Source organism: Myxine glutinosa, chromosome 1 (genome assembly GCF_964187855.1).
Source record: "Myxine glutinosa chromosome 1, kmMyxGlut1.1, whole genome shotgun sequence".
Lineage (NCBI taxonomy): Eukaryota > Metazoa > Chordata > Myxini > Myxiniformes > Myxinidae > Myxine > Myxine glutinosa.
In genome coordinates this window covers 208,429,200-208,447,822 of record NC_136261.1, presented here as the reverse complement: position 1 = coordinate 208,447,822, position 18,623 = coordinate 208,429,200, and the positions used below count along the sequence as shown (strand labels likewise).

Below are 18,623 nucleotides of genomic sequence, written 5' to 3'. Positions count from 1 at the left end.
TTGCCCATCGCGAAGATCAGCGGCTTGTGGTCGACGAAGGCCGTGAACGCACGGCCCTCGAGCAGATGGTGGAATTGCCTGACCACCAAGTGAAGCCCGAGCAACTCGCGGTCGAAGGTACTGTAACGGCGTTCGGGCTGGCGAAGCTGCCGGCTAAAGAACGCCAGCGGTTGCCAAGCTCCACGCACCCATTGCTCGTGCACCGCTCCCACCGCGTAGTCCGAGGCGTCGGTGGTGAGGGCGATCAGTGCATCGGGCGCCGGGTGCGCAAGCATGGTGGCGTTAGCCAAGGCGAGCTTCGCGTCCGTGAACGCCGTGTCCATCTGCTCGGTCCAGGTAACGTCGCCTTTGCCCGGCTTACCTCGGAGAGCTTCGTGCAGGGGGCGCAGGAGCTGGGCGATACGGGGCAGGAACCGATGGTAAAAGTTCACCATGCCCAGGAACTCCTGCAGCCCTCTGATCGTGCGGGGGCGCGGAAACCACTTCACCGCCTCACCTTGGCCGGCAGGGGGACGGCTCCGTGCCTGGTGACACGGTGCCCCAGAAAATCGATTATGGCGGCGCCGAACCGGCACTTTGCGGGGTTCACAATCAGGCCATGCTGGCCCAGGCGTTCGAAGAGCGTGCGGAGGTGGCGTAGGTGCTCTTCGCGGGACGCGCTGGCGACGAGGATATCGTCCAGGTAGACGTAGACAAAATCCAAGTTGCGCAGGACGCTGTCCATCAGTCGCTGGAACGCCTGAGCCGCATTCTTCAGACCGAAGGGCATCCGCAGGAACTCGAAGAGTCCGAATGGCGTGATGACCGCCGTCTTCGGGACGTCCTCCGGCCTGACGGGGACCTGATGGCAGCCGCGTATGAGGTCCACCTTCGAGAAGAAGGACATGCCCGCCAAACGGGCGGAAAAGTCCTGAATGTGGGGGACGGGGTAGCGGTCGGGAGTGGTGGCGTCATTGAGACGGCGATAGTCCCCGCACGGTCGCCATCCCCCGCCGGGCTTCGGCACGATGTGCAGCGGCGACGCCCATGCGCTCTCTGAGTGCCGAACGATGCCGAGTCGCTCCAGGGTAGCGAACGCCGCTTTTGCCACCGCCAGCTTCGTCGGCTCGAGGCGGCGTGCCCGGGCATAGACCGGTGGCCCGACGGTGGGGATGTGATGGGCCACCCCGTGCTTGACGGCCCCCGCAGAGAAGGTGGGCCGCGTGAGGGCCGGGAAGCCGGCGAGGAGGCGGGTGAATGCGTCTGCTGCCGGAAGCGTACAGATCAACGTGGCCGGAACCGAACCATTCGGCAAGCCGCTTGGCAAGCCGCTCGACGAGCTGGGCAGCGCACAAGCGAGCGAGCTGAACGTCTCGGCCTGGACAAGACGTCTGCGCTTTACGTCGACCAGGAGCCCAATAGTGCACAGGAAGTCCGCGCCAAGCAGTGCCATGGGCACGTCGGCGGTGACGAACGTCCATCGGAAAACCTGCCTCCGAACCGCAGAGAGAGGCAGCATTTTCCGTACGTATGGATGGGCGTCCCGTTCGCGGCAAGCAGCGCGGGGCCCCCGCCCGCGGCGTGCTTGTCTGACGTACCGGCGGGAACGACACTCACCTGCGCTCCCGTGTCGCACAGGTAACGGCACCCGGATAAGGTGTCCGTTATGAACAGCAGGCTGCTCGAACGGCCGGCGCTCATCGCCACTATTGAGCGCCGGCCCGGGCGTTTCCCTACCTGTTGAAGGAGCATGGCGGATGACATTGCCGAGCCTCGTGGCCAAACTTGGCGTGGAACCAGCACCAGGTGGTGGAGCTGGAGGAGTGTGGCTGGCTCCGCCAGGCCGGTGGAGTTGGCGGTTTTCCCCGTGGTGGCGGTTTTCGCCGCGGCGGTGGGCGGGGCGTGGCGGCGGTCACGAGGGGCGTATCAGCATGCTGCGTATGCTGTGTAAGCTGATGCTGTGGATCAGCATCATCAGCAGCATCAGCAGCATCAGCCTCGAGGTCCGTGACGGCCGCACCGACTCTCGCCCGCGTATCCGAAGCCGCGAAGTACCTGTCCGCCTCGGCTGCCAATGCTCGGGGTTCCGTTAGCCCGGTCCCGGCCAACGCGAGGCGAACCTGCGCTGGAAGTTGGCGACGGAAAAGCGCCCGGAATAGAGAACCGGGGGCTTCGTCGCCCAACAGTGACAGCATATGGTCCATTCGGACCGACGGGCGCGTGTCGCCGAGCTCGGGGAGATCCAGGAGGCGGTCGGCCCGTGCGTCGTCCGTGAGGCCGAACGTGGCTAGGAGTAGCCGCTTGAGCGCCTCATACTTGTGGCCGTCCGGTGGGTGGCGAAGGATGGACACAACTCGAGCGGCCGTGCCGGGCCCGAGGGAGGCGACGACGTGGCAGTAGCGCGTGTCGTCGCCGGTGAGGCGCCGAAGCTGAAATTGGGCTTCGGCTTGAACGAACCAGACTTCGGCCTGGGCCTCCCAAAATTCGGGAAGTTTAATCGCCATTGCCTTGTCGTTTGCCATTGCAATGGCGTCGTGTTCGGAAGGATCGCTACGGCAGATCCAACGTCGAGGTCACCATATAAAGCGCGATGCTGCGCGCGCTAATGCTTACGCAAGGAGCAAGCGGACAACGCGGTTCATAAAAGAGTCTTTATTGAAAGTACTCAAACTGCAGCACTAAGCTGCTCAGGGCTGTGCGCCCCGTGTATATCGTGAGGCCACGCCTCTCTCCCTGGCGTGGCCCATCCCCACTTGGTGTGCGGGGTGATATCACCACGTCAGTGCTTTCGTGTCCGCCACAATAACCCCTTTAGAAGGACATGGAACAATCATACAAAATAATATCTGCAGTAATGATATTTACTACGATAACAATCGATTGTTATAAAAGATCCTTATTTTCACGTGTTTTACTTCATGTGTTTCACATGTTTGTTTGTGTTTCACACTGAATGAAAAACGTAAGGTATAGCATGCAGATTGTGATACATGACAGGTTCAACGATATGTCCGGCCTGAACGGCATCGGAATCAAAATGGCGGTGTGTGGAGTCAGCCGTCGTACCGCTGTAATGACGTCACATCACTCCTGTCATGGAACCAGATCCTCAGCTCTGATTGGTGTACGTTTGCGGGGACATATATACATATATACATACATACATACATACATACATACATACGGACAGACAAACACTGTTCGAGACGGCTTTGCCCAATGGGCCGTAAAAATTATGTTTGTGAAGCAAGGAATCATTCAATTCCAGTATTTATTTCACAGAACGGTGGAATTTTCAGCACCACTCCCCTCCATTGTTTGGATTTGTCGAGACATGCTAGTTTCGTGGGAAGAAAGGGGTATCGTGCAACCCCCGGAAATCAACTTCTAATCGACGTCCCTAGATCAGAAAAAAATGCGTAGAAAACGATGAGCTATGGTAACAAATTGTAAAAATGGGCCACGTATCATTTTTATGCAAATTAGGCCGCCATTACATATATCTCAGCCATTACTGCAGATAACTGAACAAATAAGGTGTCTAGACCCATGTTTTGAGGGTCAAAGATTATAATAAAACTATTCTTGAAGTGACCACATGTGTCCGTGGCATACCAGTAGGCAAATTAGTGCCACCATTACCGAAAAATCATTTTTTTGCCATGTTGTTATGGATTCATCACTTCCGTTGTTGTGGTTCTCGTCACGAAGTCTCAATGATCTGAATGAATTGCAGAAACGGCACCGAATGATGCGCCACCCACGGTAAGCGCAGGCTTTCCTCTCTGAACACTCTTTTGTAATTTTAGTGCTGTTTGAAAGTTTTCTTTGCGGAATAATAATAAAGTAAAGGCTTTGCAGTTTACAACATGTGATGGCTCTTAAAAGAGCTGTTATATTCTTTATACTTTAAAAATATCAGATTGAAGGGGAAGGAGATCAGACAAGGAAATAGGTTTGAGTATCTGAGGGGAACAGTGTCCAAGGATGATAAGTCAGAAGTAGAGGTGCGGAAGAGGATTAATGTGTGTGCGAATGTGTGGAGGAGCGTGGAGTGAGTAATGGTAGACAGAAATATTTAAAGGAGATTGAAAGGAAAGGTTCTGGTGTGTGTAACGCAAAAGCCAACCTTTACAGTCTGGATGTGGTGGCACTGACATAGAGACAACAACAGAGCCTGCAGGTTTGCAAAAACAGCTGGTCAGGAGCATTGTGGGAGTAATGAGGGTGGATAGAAGGAGAATGGATGAGCTGAGGTAAGAGATTGATGTACAGATGAGCTTGACGGGGAGATTGGTGAAATGCCAGCTGAGATGGGCTGGATACTTGGTGTGGATGGGGGGAAGAGAGAATGGCAAAGAGCGGATAGGTTGTGGGAACAAGGTAGGAAGAAAATATGTAGATCATGGGTGAGATGGGAGGATTGTGTGAAGAGGGATATCAGTAAGGTGTGGGTGGTTGGATAGTGGAGAGAGTTAGCTATGGACAAACCGGAGTGAGGAAGATCGTGGTCAAGGCAGGGCAGGAGATTGGTACCATTGGACATTGGTACAATGGGTGGTGAAGAAGAAGAAGAATTTTAAAATAACTCTAAAGAAAAATAAGAAAAGTGGGCCTCGACGTTTTGAGCAGCATGCTCCACCCATCGACAGGAGGAAGTAAATGGAACGAATGGGATGCAGAATTTATAAGAACTCCACAACTCCCATTGGCTGGTTATTGTGGGTTTCTGATTGGCTGGTCATTGAGTATTGCCGTTTGGCCAGTGTGGTCTTTCTCATCATGGTGCATTGTCCTCGGTGTATTTATAGTTGTGATTCTAGGTGTCTGGTTATTAATGGCCGAGAGCCAGATATGGCTAATGGGTGGCCCTTTTTCTTGGGGGACCATGTGATGTAGATGTTACATTGTAGCCACCAGCTAATGCTTGCGATGGTCCTGAAATTGAAGGCTTAACATCCATACTTGGGATGGTCTCCTTGTTGATGCATCAATGTGTCTGCAAAACAATAGGTTGACAGTTTATAGGCCACCCCAGAATGCAGCCTAAACGAGACAACCCAAAGGTGAATATGCTACCTCTCAAGTCTCATGCCGACCCCGTTCCGTAATCAAAGACGTACCACTGAAGGTTGTGCAAGATGGTTAGACATAACTGTCTTCATTAATTGTGAAGATCCTGTCATGGCGGTCAAGGCAATTACACCTTGGAAGCATAAATTCAAAGTTTACTTCATTTCTCCACCCGCTCCCACAATGTTAGCTTGTATGATCTTGAATGAATCGTGCCTCTCATATTATAACGAGGATGCTGCATGTCTGCTTGTGTCCATCTGCCCCTGCTTTACCACCGTGGCACGATACAGGCAGCACTTTACAAGTGAATGCAGCGCAGAGAGTAAAAGAAATGAATCTTCTGAGGATGATGTCGAGATGTCTGTGCGCCTCCTGTGGCTCTCTATGTGGAGGATGCCGCCGGCGCTCTTCCGCCTCTGCCTGTGCCACTTGTGCACTTGGGTTTCCCTTATCACCATGGTGGTCTTCTACACTGACTTTATGGGTCAGGCGGTCTTCAATGGTGATCCAACTGTGAGAGTTTGTAAACTTACATTTGTCACACATTATGGTGAATCTGAACATGTATCCAATTGTATAAGAGCATTGCAATTGTAAAATAATAATAGACACAAAGCAAGAACCATTTGTGTACTGTGTATTTGTTCATTGATGATTGTTATTCACCGTTTCGATTATTCATTGTTCAATAATACATCAATTAGACACAAATGCTTTTTGACCAGATGCCATTTTATAGTTCTTCCAGTTATATATCTCAGGACCATTTTGTCACCATGGCAAAAGGTAGTCCTATGTGAACGGTTGGTGTCTCTTAAAGGGCCACAATCATCATTTTTTTGAAGATATATGTTTTAGAGGATCATATTCCTGACCCGTTAGGATAAAAAAAAATTGGGAGAAAAATGGGCCGGATAGTCGTCCTTTAAAATCGGACTATTATCACTTCTACAATGCAAATGAGCTACTTCTCACAGGTGCACAACTCATTGATGGACGCATACTTTTGCTTTTCCTCCCAAGTTATTCTAGCATTATGAGGCTGATGTGCCAAACTTTTAACTGTTCGAATCGTCGATAAATCTGCCCACAGAACACACAAGTCGTTTTTTTGCATCCCTGACCCATGAAATTCAACCACAAAGCACACGATCGTTGAAGATCTTTTGTGGGTGTCAGGGATGCAAAAAAAAAAACAACAACTACAGGTTGCTTGGCTATACAGCCAAGACAACGCAGGAGCGGCTTAGGGACAACTCTGTGAAGGTCCTTGAGTGGCCCAGCCAGAGCCCTGACTTGAACCCAATCGAACATCTCTGAAGAGACCTGAAAATGGCTGTCCACCAACGGTCCCCATCCAACCTGACAGAGCTTGAGAGGATCTGCAGAGAAGAATGGCAGAAAATTCCCAAATCCAGGTGTGCAAAGCGTGTCGCGTCATAACCAAGAAGACTCGAGGCTGTAATCGCTGCCAAAGGTGCTTCAACTAAGTACTGAGTTAAGGGTCTGAATACTTATGTCAATGTAATATTTCAGTTTTTTCTTTTTAATAAATTTGCAAAACTTTCTAAAATCCTGTTTTCTCTTTGTCATTATGGGGTATTGAGTGTAGATTGATGAGGGAAAAAAAAGAATTTAAAAATGAAGATATCTATTGGAAGGAAGCACTTTCATCATCTACACCAACCACAAACCTTTGGTGTAGGCCTTAGACTCAAAGCCTGATCGTCACTCCCCAAGGGAGATCTCGACTACATATCCCAGTCCACACCAGACATCAGACATGTTAAGGAACTCGATAATGTGCTAGCGGATGCACACTCACATTCGCACATTGCTGCGCTTTCGCTCTTCCTCCATCGATTACAGCCAGATAGCAGCTAATCAGGAGAATGATGAGCTCTGCGAGCTACAAGATTCATCTTCCTCACTGTCGTTTCGGAAAGTACCACTCCCTGCTTCAGGTGGATACATCTGATGTGATGTCTCAACAAGCCACGAATGACCTTTTTGGCCTAAAAAAACACTGTCATGGAATCTTCAATGCACTCCACTGTTTGTCACACCCTGGCATCAGATCCACTCAGAAGTTGACATCAGCACGTTTCCTTTGGCCAGATGTTAACAAGGATAACTCATGAGTGGGCAATGAATTGCATTCCATGTCAGAAAACTAAGGTCCATCGCCATGTCAAATCCCCTTTAAGTACCATTACTACGTCAGATGCGAGATTTGAGCACATCCATATCGATCTCAGAGAACCACTACCTCCATCAAGTGGGTACAGTTACATGCTCACCTGTATTGATTGCTATACCAGTGGTCTGATGCCATTCCTCCACATGACATTATAGTAGACATAGTCGTTGGAGTATTGGTACATCATTGGATTTCAAAGCATGGCACACCACCTGCCATCATCACAGGTAGGGGGCAGCAATTTGAATCGAATGATTTAGGACGAATCGAACGAACGCCAAGTTTGTTAGGGATTTATCCCCCCCCCCCCCAACCCCGCAAGGGATGAATCTGAGACATCTTAGACAGTTACAGGAGAATTTATTAGGGTCTCAACATGTACATGGGAAAGCTGCCATTTTCAAAGTAATGACAGCTTCTCGTCAAACACATCAGGCGAGGGTCTTTTTACTCGACAGGAAATAATGAAACTAACTTCAAAGACAGGATGTAAAGAATAACATTGGGGTTGTTTTTGTCAGGGGAGAGCTATCAAGCCGCGTCTTCTCGTCCACTCTGCTTTTGCTCAAGGTCGGTGCCTGAAAGCTTCAATAAGCAGGCCATATTATCACAGGCCAGGGGTTACCCTCTAACCAATAGGAGGGGGAGAAAGGGACTGAGACTCTCGAGAGGTTTTGTGCATGGTCAGACATGAAGGATGCTCTCGCAGTGTTTTTTTCTTGATTTGCTTACTTGGAGTGTTAATAAAACATATTACGCACTCAAATGAAGTGTCCTCACTAAAGTATATTGGTAGATTTTTTTTTTTTGAGGATTTGTATTGCATTGAACCAATGGAGTGTCCATGCCATCCTTACATAGGAAGTCTATATCAACTTCCTGATAAGTTACAAGAGAACAACTTCCTTAATAGTGATATACAGTATTTAAATATGAAAATCCTTTGTGGCGTTTCATAGACTATTATACCTCGTTCTGAGAGCTTGTTGACATTCTCAGTAAGTTAGCCAATAATGACTTTCAGTGTCAACTTAAAACCTGGGATGATTATTTCATTCATTAAAAATCCAAGGTGGAGTAGTCCTGATCCACCATTCAAGTTAGCAAAATTCCAATGTCGTTGTAAAAGATGTGAAGCACCTCTATTCTCCCTGGTTGGTGCATGTTTGGTATGTTTTTGGACGCATAGAGGTCAGCCCTTACTCTGACGAACAAGACGTTGGTTTTGGCCCACAGTTGCGACACCACTTTTTGTTTCCAGTAATGATTTGTTCCAAGAAAGTTTCATATATCCCAAGGAAAATGCTAAAGACATGGAGAGCAAGCCTGCTGAGTTTCTGTTCATCCGTGCGAACATGTGGCAGTCATTTTGCCATCACCTTTCTCTCTCCTCGATCTTCAGTGACAACGTGATGCACTGTTGACATGGTATTCCCGAGTCTGCCTTTAAGTTGTGAATCATGATATGCTGATCTTGAAGCAAGAGTTCGTCAATAAAAGAGACATTGTCCTCACATCGTCTGGTGGAAGGCCTGTTTCATAGGTAAACGGTTCCGTTGAGTGGAGAAATTTTGGGAAGAATTGCAAACATTTCTCAGTGTTTTTCATCTTGTGTGTTTCTTCCACATCACCATGGGTTTATATAACAACTTCAAGAGCTCAGGTATATTCTTTCATGAAACTTACTGCCACAGCCACATCCTTTATGTCCTCGATGCAATTAAATCATGAACCCAAACAAATAGTGCGAGAAACTTGGTACCTCCCACAATTATCAGGAAATAATGAGACTAAATGTAATCTGTATTGTGATTGTGAAGTTTTTTTAATTTTAAAAGTTGTAGTAGGGTATCAGAACTTTTTGGTTGATCATGAGTGTTTGCCTTCTTTCTTATACAGCTCATGCCTGCGTATAACATCATTTTCTGGGGGAGTGGTGAAGATTCCTGTGCTGCTGCTGCAGTTCCCCCTGTAGGTTAGAGCAGGAATTTGTTACTTATTCAGGTGCCGTCTGTTCAGGATAACTCGCCTACTCTTCGTGAAGGACACCGCGGGATATTTAACATCCACAACTAATGCTGGCAGTTAGGATGTCGAGTTTAACATCCATCCCATCCGAGCGGCGGCACACACCCTGATGAATCTCCCGACATGTGAAACACCAGGATGACAGTTTATAGTTGGGTCTGGATTCAAACACAGGCGAGACAGCTCACAGGGGAGTGTGCATACCTCTAGGGCCTAGGCCATCCTGCAAGTCCTGTGTTGTGTGTATGTGTTTGAGTGTTCATTTACACTCCTTTGCCGATGAAGTGTTGATGATACTGGCAGAGAAAAGCTTCCGATCCACAGCCAGGAACAAAATTAACTTCTCTCGCTGGGTGATCTACCGCACTAACTGAGGATTTTAAATCCTCAATTTTATACCAGTACAGCGGAAGGGAGCACCATTTACAGATACACGTTTCTGGCCATTTGCCATCATCAGTGCGAAGACAGCAAGGACAGGCACTCACTACTTAAATGTGAACCAAGCTGGTCTGGGTAGCCTCATCATCTCGCTTGACCTGGTTCAGCTTCAGTGTTTCGGCTCAGGTTCAGAGTTGGGTTGGAATTGGGACACTATTTTGATAGAATAATGATGAGCATTAAGCTTTGCCCCTTGCTATTGGGGACACAGACTTTGGTTTTACCTTGGATTTGTTCTGGTTCAGATAAGTTCCAGACTGTCTGCTGGAGACTATTTAGTACAACAATCTGTTTGACTATTTCACCCTCATATGACATTAACGTTTGCCTTCTTCAATTCTACATATGGACATATCTGCAAGGCAATGCTCCATGTTAGCTGACTAACAAATCTGATATGATAACATTGATATCAACAGACTGATGTAAAATAAATCAATGCAAAACTAAGATCTATAGTGGATCATTGAGGCCTTCTAGACCTCACTTACACTCTCTGAAGATGGTACAACAATCTTTATGGCACGCTTGGGAAGTGGACGCTCGGTAAGCCGTGAGCTATCAACAATTTGGTTGGAAGAACATACTGACAGATTGAGCCTGCAGGTATGTGCAAAATATGACCACGACGTAGCTGCAACTTTCCCTGCTCAACTTGCACAGCTAATCGAGGAGAAGGGGTATGTACTGGAGCAGGTCTTCATTGCAGATGAGACGAGCCTGTTCTGCTAGAAAATGCCCACGACGACTTTCATCTCGAAGTGACAGAGGACAGCATCAGGCTTCAAGGATGCTAATGATTGGGTATCTCTTCTCCTATGCCCCAATATCAAAGGGGACTGCATGATTAAGCCATTGATGGTGTACCGTACCTTGAACCCAACCCACGTGTTTTCAAGGGAAAAAAACAAGCAAACTCTGCCCATATTTTGGATGGCCAACAGAAAGGTGTGGGTAATAGCTACCATTTTTGTGGATTGGTTCCACAACTGTTTTGTCCTTCAAGTGGATAGGCACATGGCAGACAAGAACCTCTCCTTCAAGATTCTCCTGAGTCACCGAGGGTGGCCCATGCCAATGTCAAGGCCATCGTCCTGCCACCCAACACCACCTCCCTGATCTAACCACGAGACCAAGGGGTGATTTCAATGTTTAAAACATTACACCTGCCACACCTTCCATCACATATTGGATGCTGTTGTGTTTGCCCCTGAACTTACCGTCGGGAAATGTTGGAAGAACTTCGACATAGCGCACTGTATCAGTGCCATCAAGGACTCTATCGACGAAGTCAATGCCTCCACCATCAATGCTTGCTGGCAAAATCTATGGCCACAGGCAGTGAAATACTTTAGTGGCTTTCCAGACAGCATGGAAGACAGGTGGCAAATTGCCGGGTTGGCACGACAAGTGGGAGAGGAAGGTTTCGACAACATGGAGCCTGAGGAATTGGAGGAGTGCATAGCCTCGCATGGTGAGGAGCTGAATAAGGAGGAGTTGGAGGCCATCACCAAGGCTTCCGAGGAGGTGGACGATGAGGAGGAGGGCAGTGAAGAGGGAGAAGAGGTTGCAAGGCCCAACTTGACCATCAAGTTCCTAGCTGAGGTGTTGCAGGATATGAAGTCAGTCGCTGACAAGTTGCAAGATGCCGACCCAGTGATGGAGCAGTACCTCCCGTTCAAGAGGGGGTTGGATGATGTTTTGCTGTATAGAAACCTGCAGCACTCAGCGAAACACCTTTCAATCGCCCATTTTCTTCACCCCGGCTCCTCCACCTCATCACCTGAACATTCTATGACAAAATATAACATTCATTTGAAATCAAGTTCCTCAATCATAAACTGATGTTTGTAGACAGACAGACAGAAGTGAAACAATTGCTTAACCCCCCTTTTCGATTCACATGCACTGGATAACAGGGTGCAAAACGGACCCCCTTTATGGCAGCCCTATCAGCGTACTTCCAATCATCAGCAAAGTCATGAAATCCATCATGGCAGTTGATATGAAATCCTTCCTTTTCTCTGACGGCCTCATCTCAGATCACCAATTTGTATTCAGACCAGGTCTACCTTGGACATTCTGTGGCTATTCACCCTCACCCAATAATGGATGGAGGCCCTCAATGTGAAACATGAGATCTGGGCTTTCTGTCAAGACATATCTCTTGATACAGTCTGGTATCCTGCCTTCCTCTCCAAACTCTCAAACAATGGCATCCAAGGCCAACTCCACACAATCAGGGCTTACTGACTTCCTCTACTCATAACCAATATGTAGCTCTCAACAGAATCCTTTCATCTTCTCTCCCTGTCAAGGCTGGAGTGCCCCAGGGGAGTGTTCTGGGCACAGTCTTATTACAAATCTTCATTAATGATCTCTCTCACTTTCTGGAAAATCCCTTTTATCTATTTGTCGATAACTCCACCATCTGCCACTCCACATCCCTCAAATAGGCAGGCAGCAGCCATGACAAATTCACAAGCTGATCACACATGGAATATGTCTTTCAATCCAGACAAATGCCACTCTCATTCTCTCGCTCTAAAAGGACCGTGAGTGAAACCCTCCTATCTACTTTCTTAACAATCCTCTTGAGGAAGTTCAGTCATTCAACCTCCTTTGTTCTCACTATCAGCCACAATTTTTCTTAGGCAAACCACATTTAAAAGTTGGCCTCTAAAGCTCGTCGCCGGACTGGGCATCCTCCGTCGTACAAAGTCCTTCTTTGGTACACCTGAATTCCTATCCACCAACAAGGCCTTCATCCACAGCTTGATGGAGTACTGCTCTTCGCTATGGGCTGGTCCCTTGCCTCACACTTTGTTCAGCTTGACACAGTGGAAACTAATACCTTCAAGATCAATGGAATCGTAGTAGTGTATATATGTTGCTTCTGGGACACTCTCATTTTCCCATTGACTTACATGTTAATTTTTCCCCTCCCTCATTGCCCCTAAACACCTCTATTTCTCTCACCCTGTTCTTTACGAACCTTCTAACCTTTTGACATGTTATCCTTATTCATTAGACCACTTAAACAATGGTCCTTCTGTGTGAACCTGTGATCCTTCTGACCTTATGAACCTTTTAACCTTTTACTCTTAATATCATCTGGTGAATATAACCCACTCAAACAACGACCCTACAAATATTTGTTTATGTGTGGGAAATAATTTAATTCTCCTACAACTCTCCTCACCGTCTAATACATTAACAAAAAATATGTTTGAGTTTGGTTCTTTATTAAGATATTTTAACTGAGCTAAGATAAAATGGTAAACCTCCCTCAATGTTCTTGTTTGAGCGCCTCCAGTGCCACATACCATTTTTAAATTAAAGTATATATTTTCCTGACAACCATCAAAGTTTTCCGTCCACTCAAAAATATTTCCATCTTTTTTACCCAATTCACCGGTATTTAAATTAATTCTCTTATTTGTTTTGTAAATTTTTTTACCAGTTGTCTTTTCAATTATACCTATTTGATATTTTTCACATTCGTTATGTTTACCATTTATATACCAAGGTTGATTACACCTCCACTCTTTAGTCTGGTTGGTACTTGGTTCTATCATTTATATAATAGTAAAAAGGCGGCGGTAGCCCGTTAAAATCCCTAACCCCCTTTTTAACTTATCACTTATATACTTATATAACCATAAGGGAGACTATCAATTCCATTTTCTAAAATAAACCTCTTATCATCAAAAGCCCCCAATGCTTTCTTATTCATCTCTTCTGAATATAATTTATGTTTATAACTTCTTATTCCATTAATCTTTCTAAACTCTTCTTTCTTTGTTGTTAAACAGTTATAATAATCCTTAAAGTTTATTGTTTCTTTAATAACATTTTTCTTTACACCTTTTAACTTCTTATCAGTCTTTTCGACGTTATTCACAATGTATTTATAAGCATAAGCCTTAGACCTCAATCCCACAAATTCACTCATAACATTTCCTCCTAATTCATCCTTGAACTTTCCAATCACCTTTTTATTTTTAGAAGAGAACAACTCACTCTCTGGACTGTAATTACTCGTGTCATAGATATTAATGTCTCTTTTCATGTCTGAATAAACATCGTTGGTATTAATTTTCAAAATAAAACTATCTGTATCCATATAAAGTAGATTAACATCATTTTGATATTTCTTCCTCAAGTTATTATAAAAGTAATCATACATTAATGACTTTGATAAATCAAGAATTGTTGTTCCAATATAAATAGGTTTGTTCATTTCAATACTCTCTTTAATCAAATGGATCGCACAAAAGTTCTCAGTAAAGACCTCAGCTCGAGTAAAACTCGGTCTATTAATTAATTTTGATGCTTGTTCCCAAGATGTTGATAGTCTGATATTTTGTCTTTTCCTCACATTCTCCATAGTCTTACCAAAGACCGCATTATTCATCAATTTATAAAAGTCTTTCTCAAAATCTGTTTTTGACTCTGTTCTTCTTTGTGTATTAAAATCAATGTACCCCTTTAACCAATGACTTTGATTGAACTTTAGAACCCTATGGATCTTCTCTACTCTTAGACCTTTTGATAAATATTGTCGCAAATTTCTTTGGTGTAGAACATAATTTTTCTTGTTATATAATGTAGTAAGTAATTTTTCTGTTGATTCACCTATATCAAACGATCGTTGATAATCACTCAACCATTCTTTCTTTGGACTTTCTTTCTCACAAGCAAATGGGAGATCTTTGTGTAGGTTATGGAGTTCCTCTGGATATTTTAAATCAATTTCAAAATAATAACCAACTTTTTCTTCATCCAATTCTTTTTGTGTAGAGATACATACATCTTGTAAAACGTTTTTGTAGTCTTTTTCCTTTACCCATCTAAGTTTTCCATAAGGAAGAGCCTGAGACATTGCCCAGCCATACAGGTTGTTCGCGTCATAGTACATCAAGTAAGAACTCTCTTTCGTTGGATCATAATTTGGAAGATATTTGTTATTTGCTTTTGCGTATCTACTCGAGCAGACTTGTGAAATTCCACCTCTTTTTGCCTTTTCAATCATCAAAAGCATATCAACATCGGTTATCAAATCCAAATCTTGTTTTGTCATTTTCAACATCGCACTCCAGGCCAATCCAGGTGCTGTGTAGTAGTGAGCAGGATCCAATCCATATCCAGTGCGACAAACAGATCTAAAGGCTTCAAATACATCGGCCAACAAAAGCACATCAGTTTTGAGGTACAAATCGTGATACTCACCAAGATTCTTAATGTTATATTTTTTCCAAACATTTTGTGCGTGTACATAATCTTTATCAGATATATGACTATTATTTAATTTGTTATAGAAATTTTCTTTTAAAGGAAGTTGTGTTTCATTGAATCTCTCAAATGAGTCCATATAGTCATAGGGGTAAATTCCCTTTTGTGTTAGAAAATCTTTATCTAAAAAATACTCTGAAAGACATGGAAACTCTTTTAGATTTTGAACCAAGTTAGCCAATGGACTTGCCATGAATTTAAATGTATCAAGAAATCTGATATGAGTAATAGGAGATGTGTGAATTGTTTTTGTGAATGAAATGTATTTCTGATCCGTGTTTGGAATTGCTGAGATACTTCCAGAAGTCTTTGAGAGTTCCTTGATAAATAGATGTGTATCATAATGAGCGTTGTTATGAAGAAAGACAGGAATGAAAGAGGGGAGTTGATAATTAATATTACAACTTTGATGAGCCGGACCTCTATATTTACCAGTGAGATGACAATGGTCTCTAACCTTTAGACCTTTACCAATTTTCTCCTCACAAATATGACAGACATTGTTTTTTATAAATTCCCTTTTTTCTTTACTTGTTAAGGACATTGGTTTATTGGTTTCTCTCATTATCTTGGTTAATCGAACACAGTCTTTTTCTAGTCGTTTCACAAACTCCTCTGGGGTATTTGAGCCTCTATACATCTCTAACTTGTTATATTTATCACCAACGGATGATTTGATATAATAACAAAAACCACAAGGAGTATGTTTTTGATATTTATTTGTGTATGATTCTTTTGGATCTGGAGAAGCAGTATCAATTTTTTCTAAAATACTTTCAAAATCAGCATATATAACAAATGGATGTTTTATTGTTTTCTTTTCATCTTTGAATGTGATCTTTGAGTCTTTTTTAGGCATGTTGATTACCGTTGATTTATGTTCACCACAATAATTTGAATGTTTATCTAATCTTTCTTGTGTATGGAAGAAGTTAAGACAACGCATACAAATATATATTTTATTTGTTCTTTTACATACTTGTGGTTTTATTAATTTTGTAATATCTTTGATGTATGTATAATGTGAATTTTCGTCTGAATTAAAATATAGAAGATTAATATGAGTTTGTTTACAACTGTCAGAAAGCTTTAAAACCTGAATGTTGTTTGTTTCGGTTAGACCATAAACATTAACTGATAAATTATTCAACTTTTCAAATTTAGGAATATCATTTAAAGTCATCGGAAACTTTAGATCTTTCGTATTTAATGTATTCTCATATTTTTTATAATGAGATACTCTTTCATCATGAAAATGTGGAGGATGTAAGTGTGCTAGAATAGACCAGAGAAAACATTTATTGTCTTTATTTTTGATATTGATAACTGCTTTTCTATTTTTGATAACACTGGGTAAATCAATGTAAGAAGAAGCTTTTAGAGGATCTGATTTAAGAATATGAATGTCTATGTAAATAATTTTTCCTATATTGAATCCACTTCCTACGATTGAATTATCCACATCTTGCTCTTGTTTAATAAGTTCATCATAGACTCCTGATGTTTTAAAATCTTGATATGAAGATATAAAGTGTGGCTCAGTTCTCATGTATGGTGTATCTATAACTCCTTCGTCCTTTGTCATTTCTAATTTTACTCCCATATAAAATTTAAGTGGTTTCATTTCTTTTAGTGTTTTTTCAATCAACGTTTGAACAGCAGGTTTAACTATTTCTACAGCATCAACTATAGACTCTGGTTCAGGAGGTTTGAAGTTAAAGACTCTTATTTTAATATGTCCTTTGAATGCACCATCAGAGTTTTTAATAGTAAACAATTTTGACAAGTGTTTGTTAGTTTTAAGATGGGCTTTAAACCCCTTCTTGAGGATGGTTGTTTTACAGACCTTACAATGTTTTGTTTTAGGTGGAAGAGGGGAAAGTTTGTTAAGAATGTTGTATGTATGTTTTGCGGTGAGAATATGTTGTTTATAATATTTTACTTCCTTCTCGCAAGTATCACAATAAACCATATTTATAGCGTGAGAAAACGTGGTGTTTTATATATATCACTGTGCTTAAAATAAAACACTTTTGAGCTTTACAGCTCCGTTTTATATATATCACTGTGCTTAAACTAAAACACTTTTTCACTCAGAATCATCTAAGTCATAACTATCACATGAATACTCAGAATCATACTCAGAGTCATCAATAAAGCTACTCTCATAACTATCATTTGAGCACAAACTATTAGTATCATAACTATCATCTGTGTTCAATGAAATACTATCATCACCATCGTCCGAGTTCAATGAAATACTATCATCACTATCGTCCGAGTTCAATGAAATAGTAAAATCTTCACTGCTGTAATGACTCATATTTAATTAGCAGAAAAAACCTTTCCATCTATACCAATATACTTTCTTTCATTAACGGATTCAATCTCTACATTTTTAATATCAAAAGTTATCTTTAAATAATCTCTAACTATCATAGAACGAAATGACATTTCACCAGAAATATTAACATCATTCATTTTACTTAGATCTACACCCTTTGGATTATTAAAGTAAATACAAATTTCTCCACGAGTATTGTTGATGGTCTTATCATTCTTTTTCAAAGTATCGTGGTCAATCACTTTTTCAAGCTTTGAATAAATTGCCAGGAGTAGAGGAGAAACTTTTGTTAGATTTACTTTAATGGATGTCTTTCCAGGTATAGTTAGAGCTCTTCCTTTAAATGAAATAGAGGGGCTCATGTTATTTTCCATAACTGGTTTTACCCAAAAATTTCCATATTTATCTTTGTTCAATTTAACATCTTTGACATATTTTTCTATATCTTTCACTGAAGTAGAGATTGAGTGAAATTTGTCTTTTGTGCTTTGAAACATTGTATTTATTAATGAATAAACTTGCGTTTAGTTTAAGTAAAAATTTACCATATAAATATGATAAGTTCTGAAGGATATTTAGAATTTCCAGACTCTCCATATGATAAATTAGAGAATTGTCCGGCTTGTGATAGAATAGGGCTTAATAATGAGGGTTCATATAAACAATGTATTTTCTGTGATTTAATTTTAATTAATGATAATAAAAAATATAAAAATATATATAACTCTTTTAAATTAGAACCAAAAATGAATTACTTTACAAGATTAATAAGAGAGATGAATGTTAAGTATTGTGATGATAATACACCATTTCTTTCAAGGGAAGAGACTATTTGTATTGAGGAAATGTATAAGGGTTTAATGATATTTATTATTCAAAATAATTTTAATGGAAATGTTAATACAAGATACTATATAAATAAAATAATGAATTATTTTGAAATTAAACCCGAACTCAGGATAAAATATAGAGTTTCTAAAATAGCTCAAAAAAAGTTAGATGACTTGTTTTCCAAATATATAAATGAATGATTTTTTACCCGTTTGGGAAAATAAGATAAAATTTAATAACCATAAAAACATTCCAAATTCATTGAGATGTCTAATAGTTGGTTCAAGCGGATGTGGAAAAACCTGTTTACTTTTAAAGATGCTCCTTGGTCCTAATTTTTTAGATTATGATAATTTAATAATTTTTACAAAGTCTAGTTTTCAACCCGAGTATCAACTACTCTCACAGGGTTTTAATGCAGGTCTTAAA

The 18,623-nt window shown here is 42.4% G+C and overlaps 1 protein-coding gene across 1 annotated transcript in view; it reads left to right on the top strand.

Moving 5' to 3' along the window:
* LOC144890979 (uncharacterized) overlaps window positions 1-18,623 on the top strand; it is a 103,823-nt gene that overhangs the window by 69,353 nt on the left and 15,847 nt on the right. The window contains exons 7-8 of the mRNA XM_078772873.1: window positions 5,346-5,568; window positions 11,063-11,380. Coding sequence (XP_078628999.1) covers window positions 5,346-5,568; window positions 11,063-11,380 — 541 coding nt within the window. The remainder of the gene's footprint in view (window positions 1-5,345; window positions 5,569-11,062; window positions 11,381-18,623) is intronic.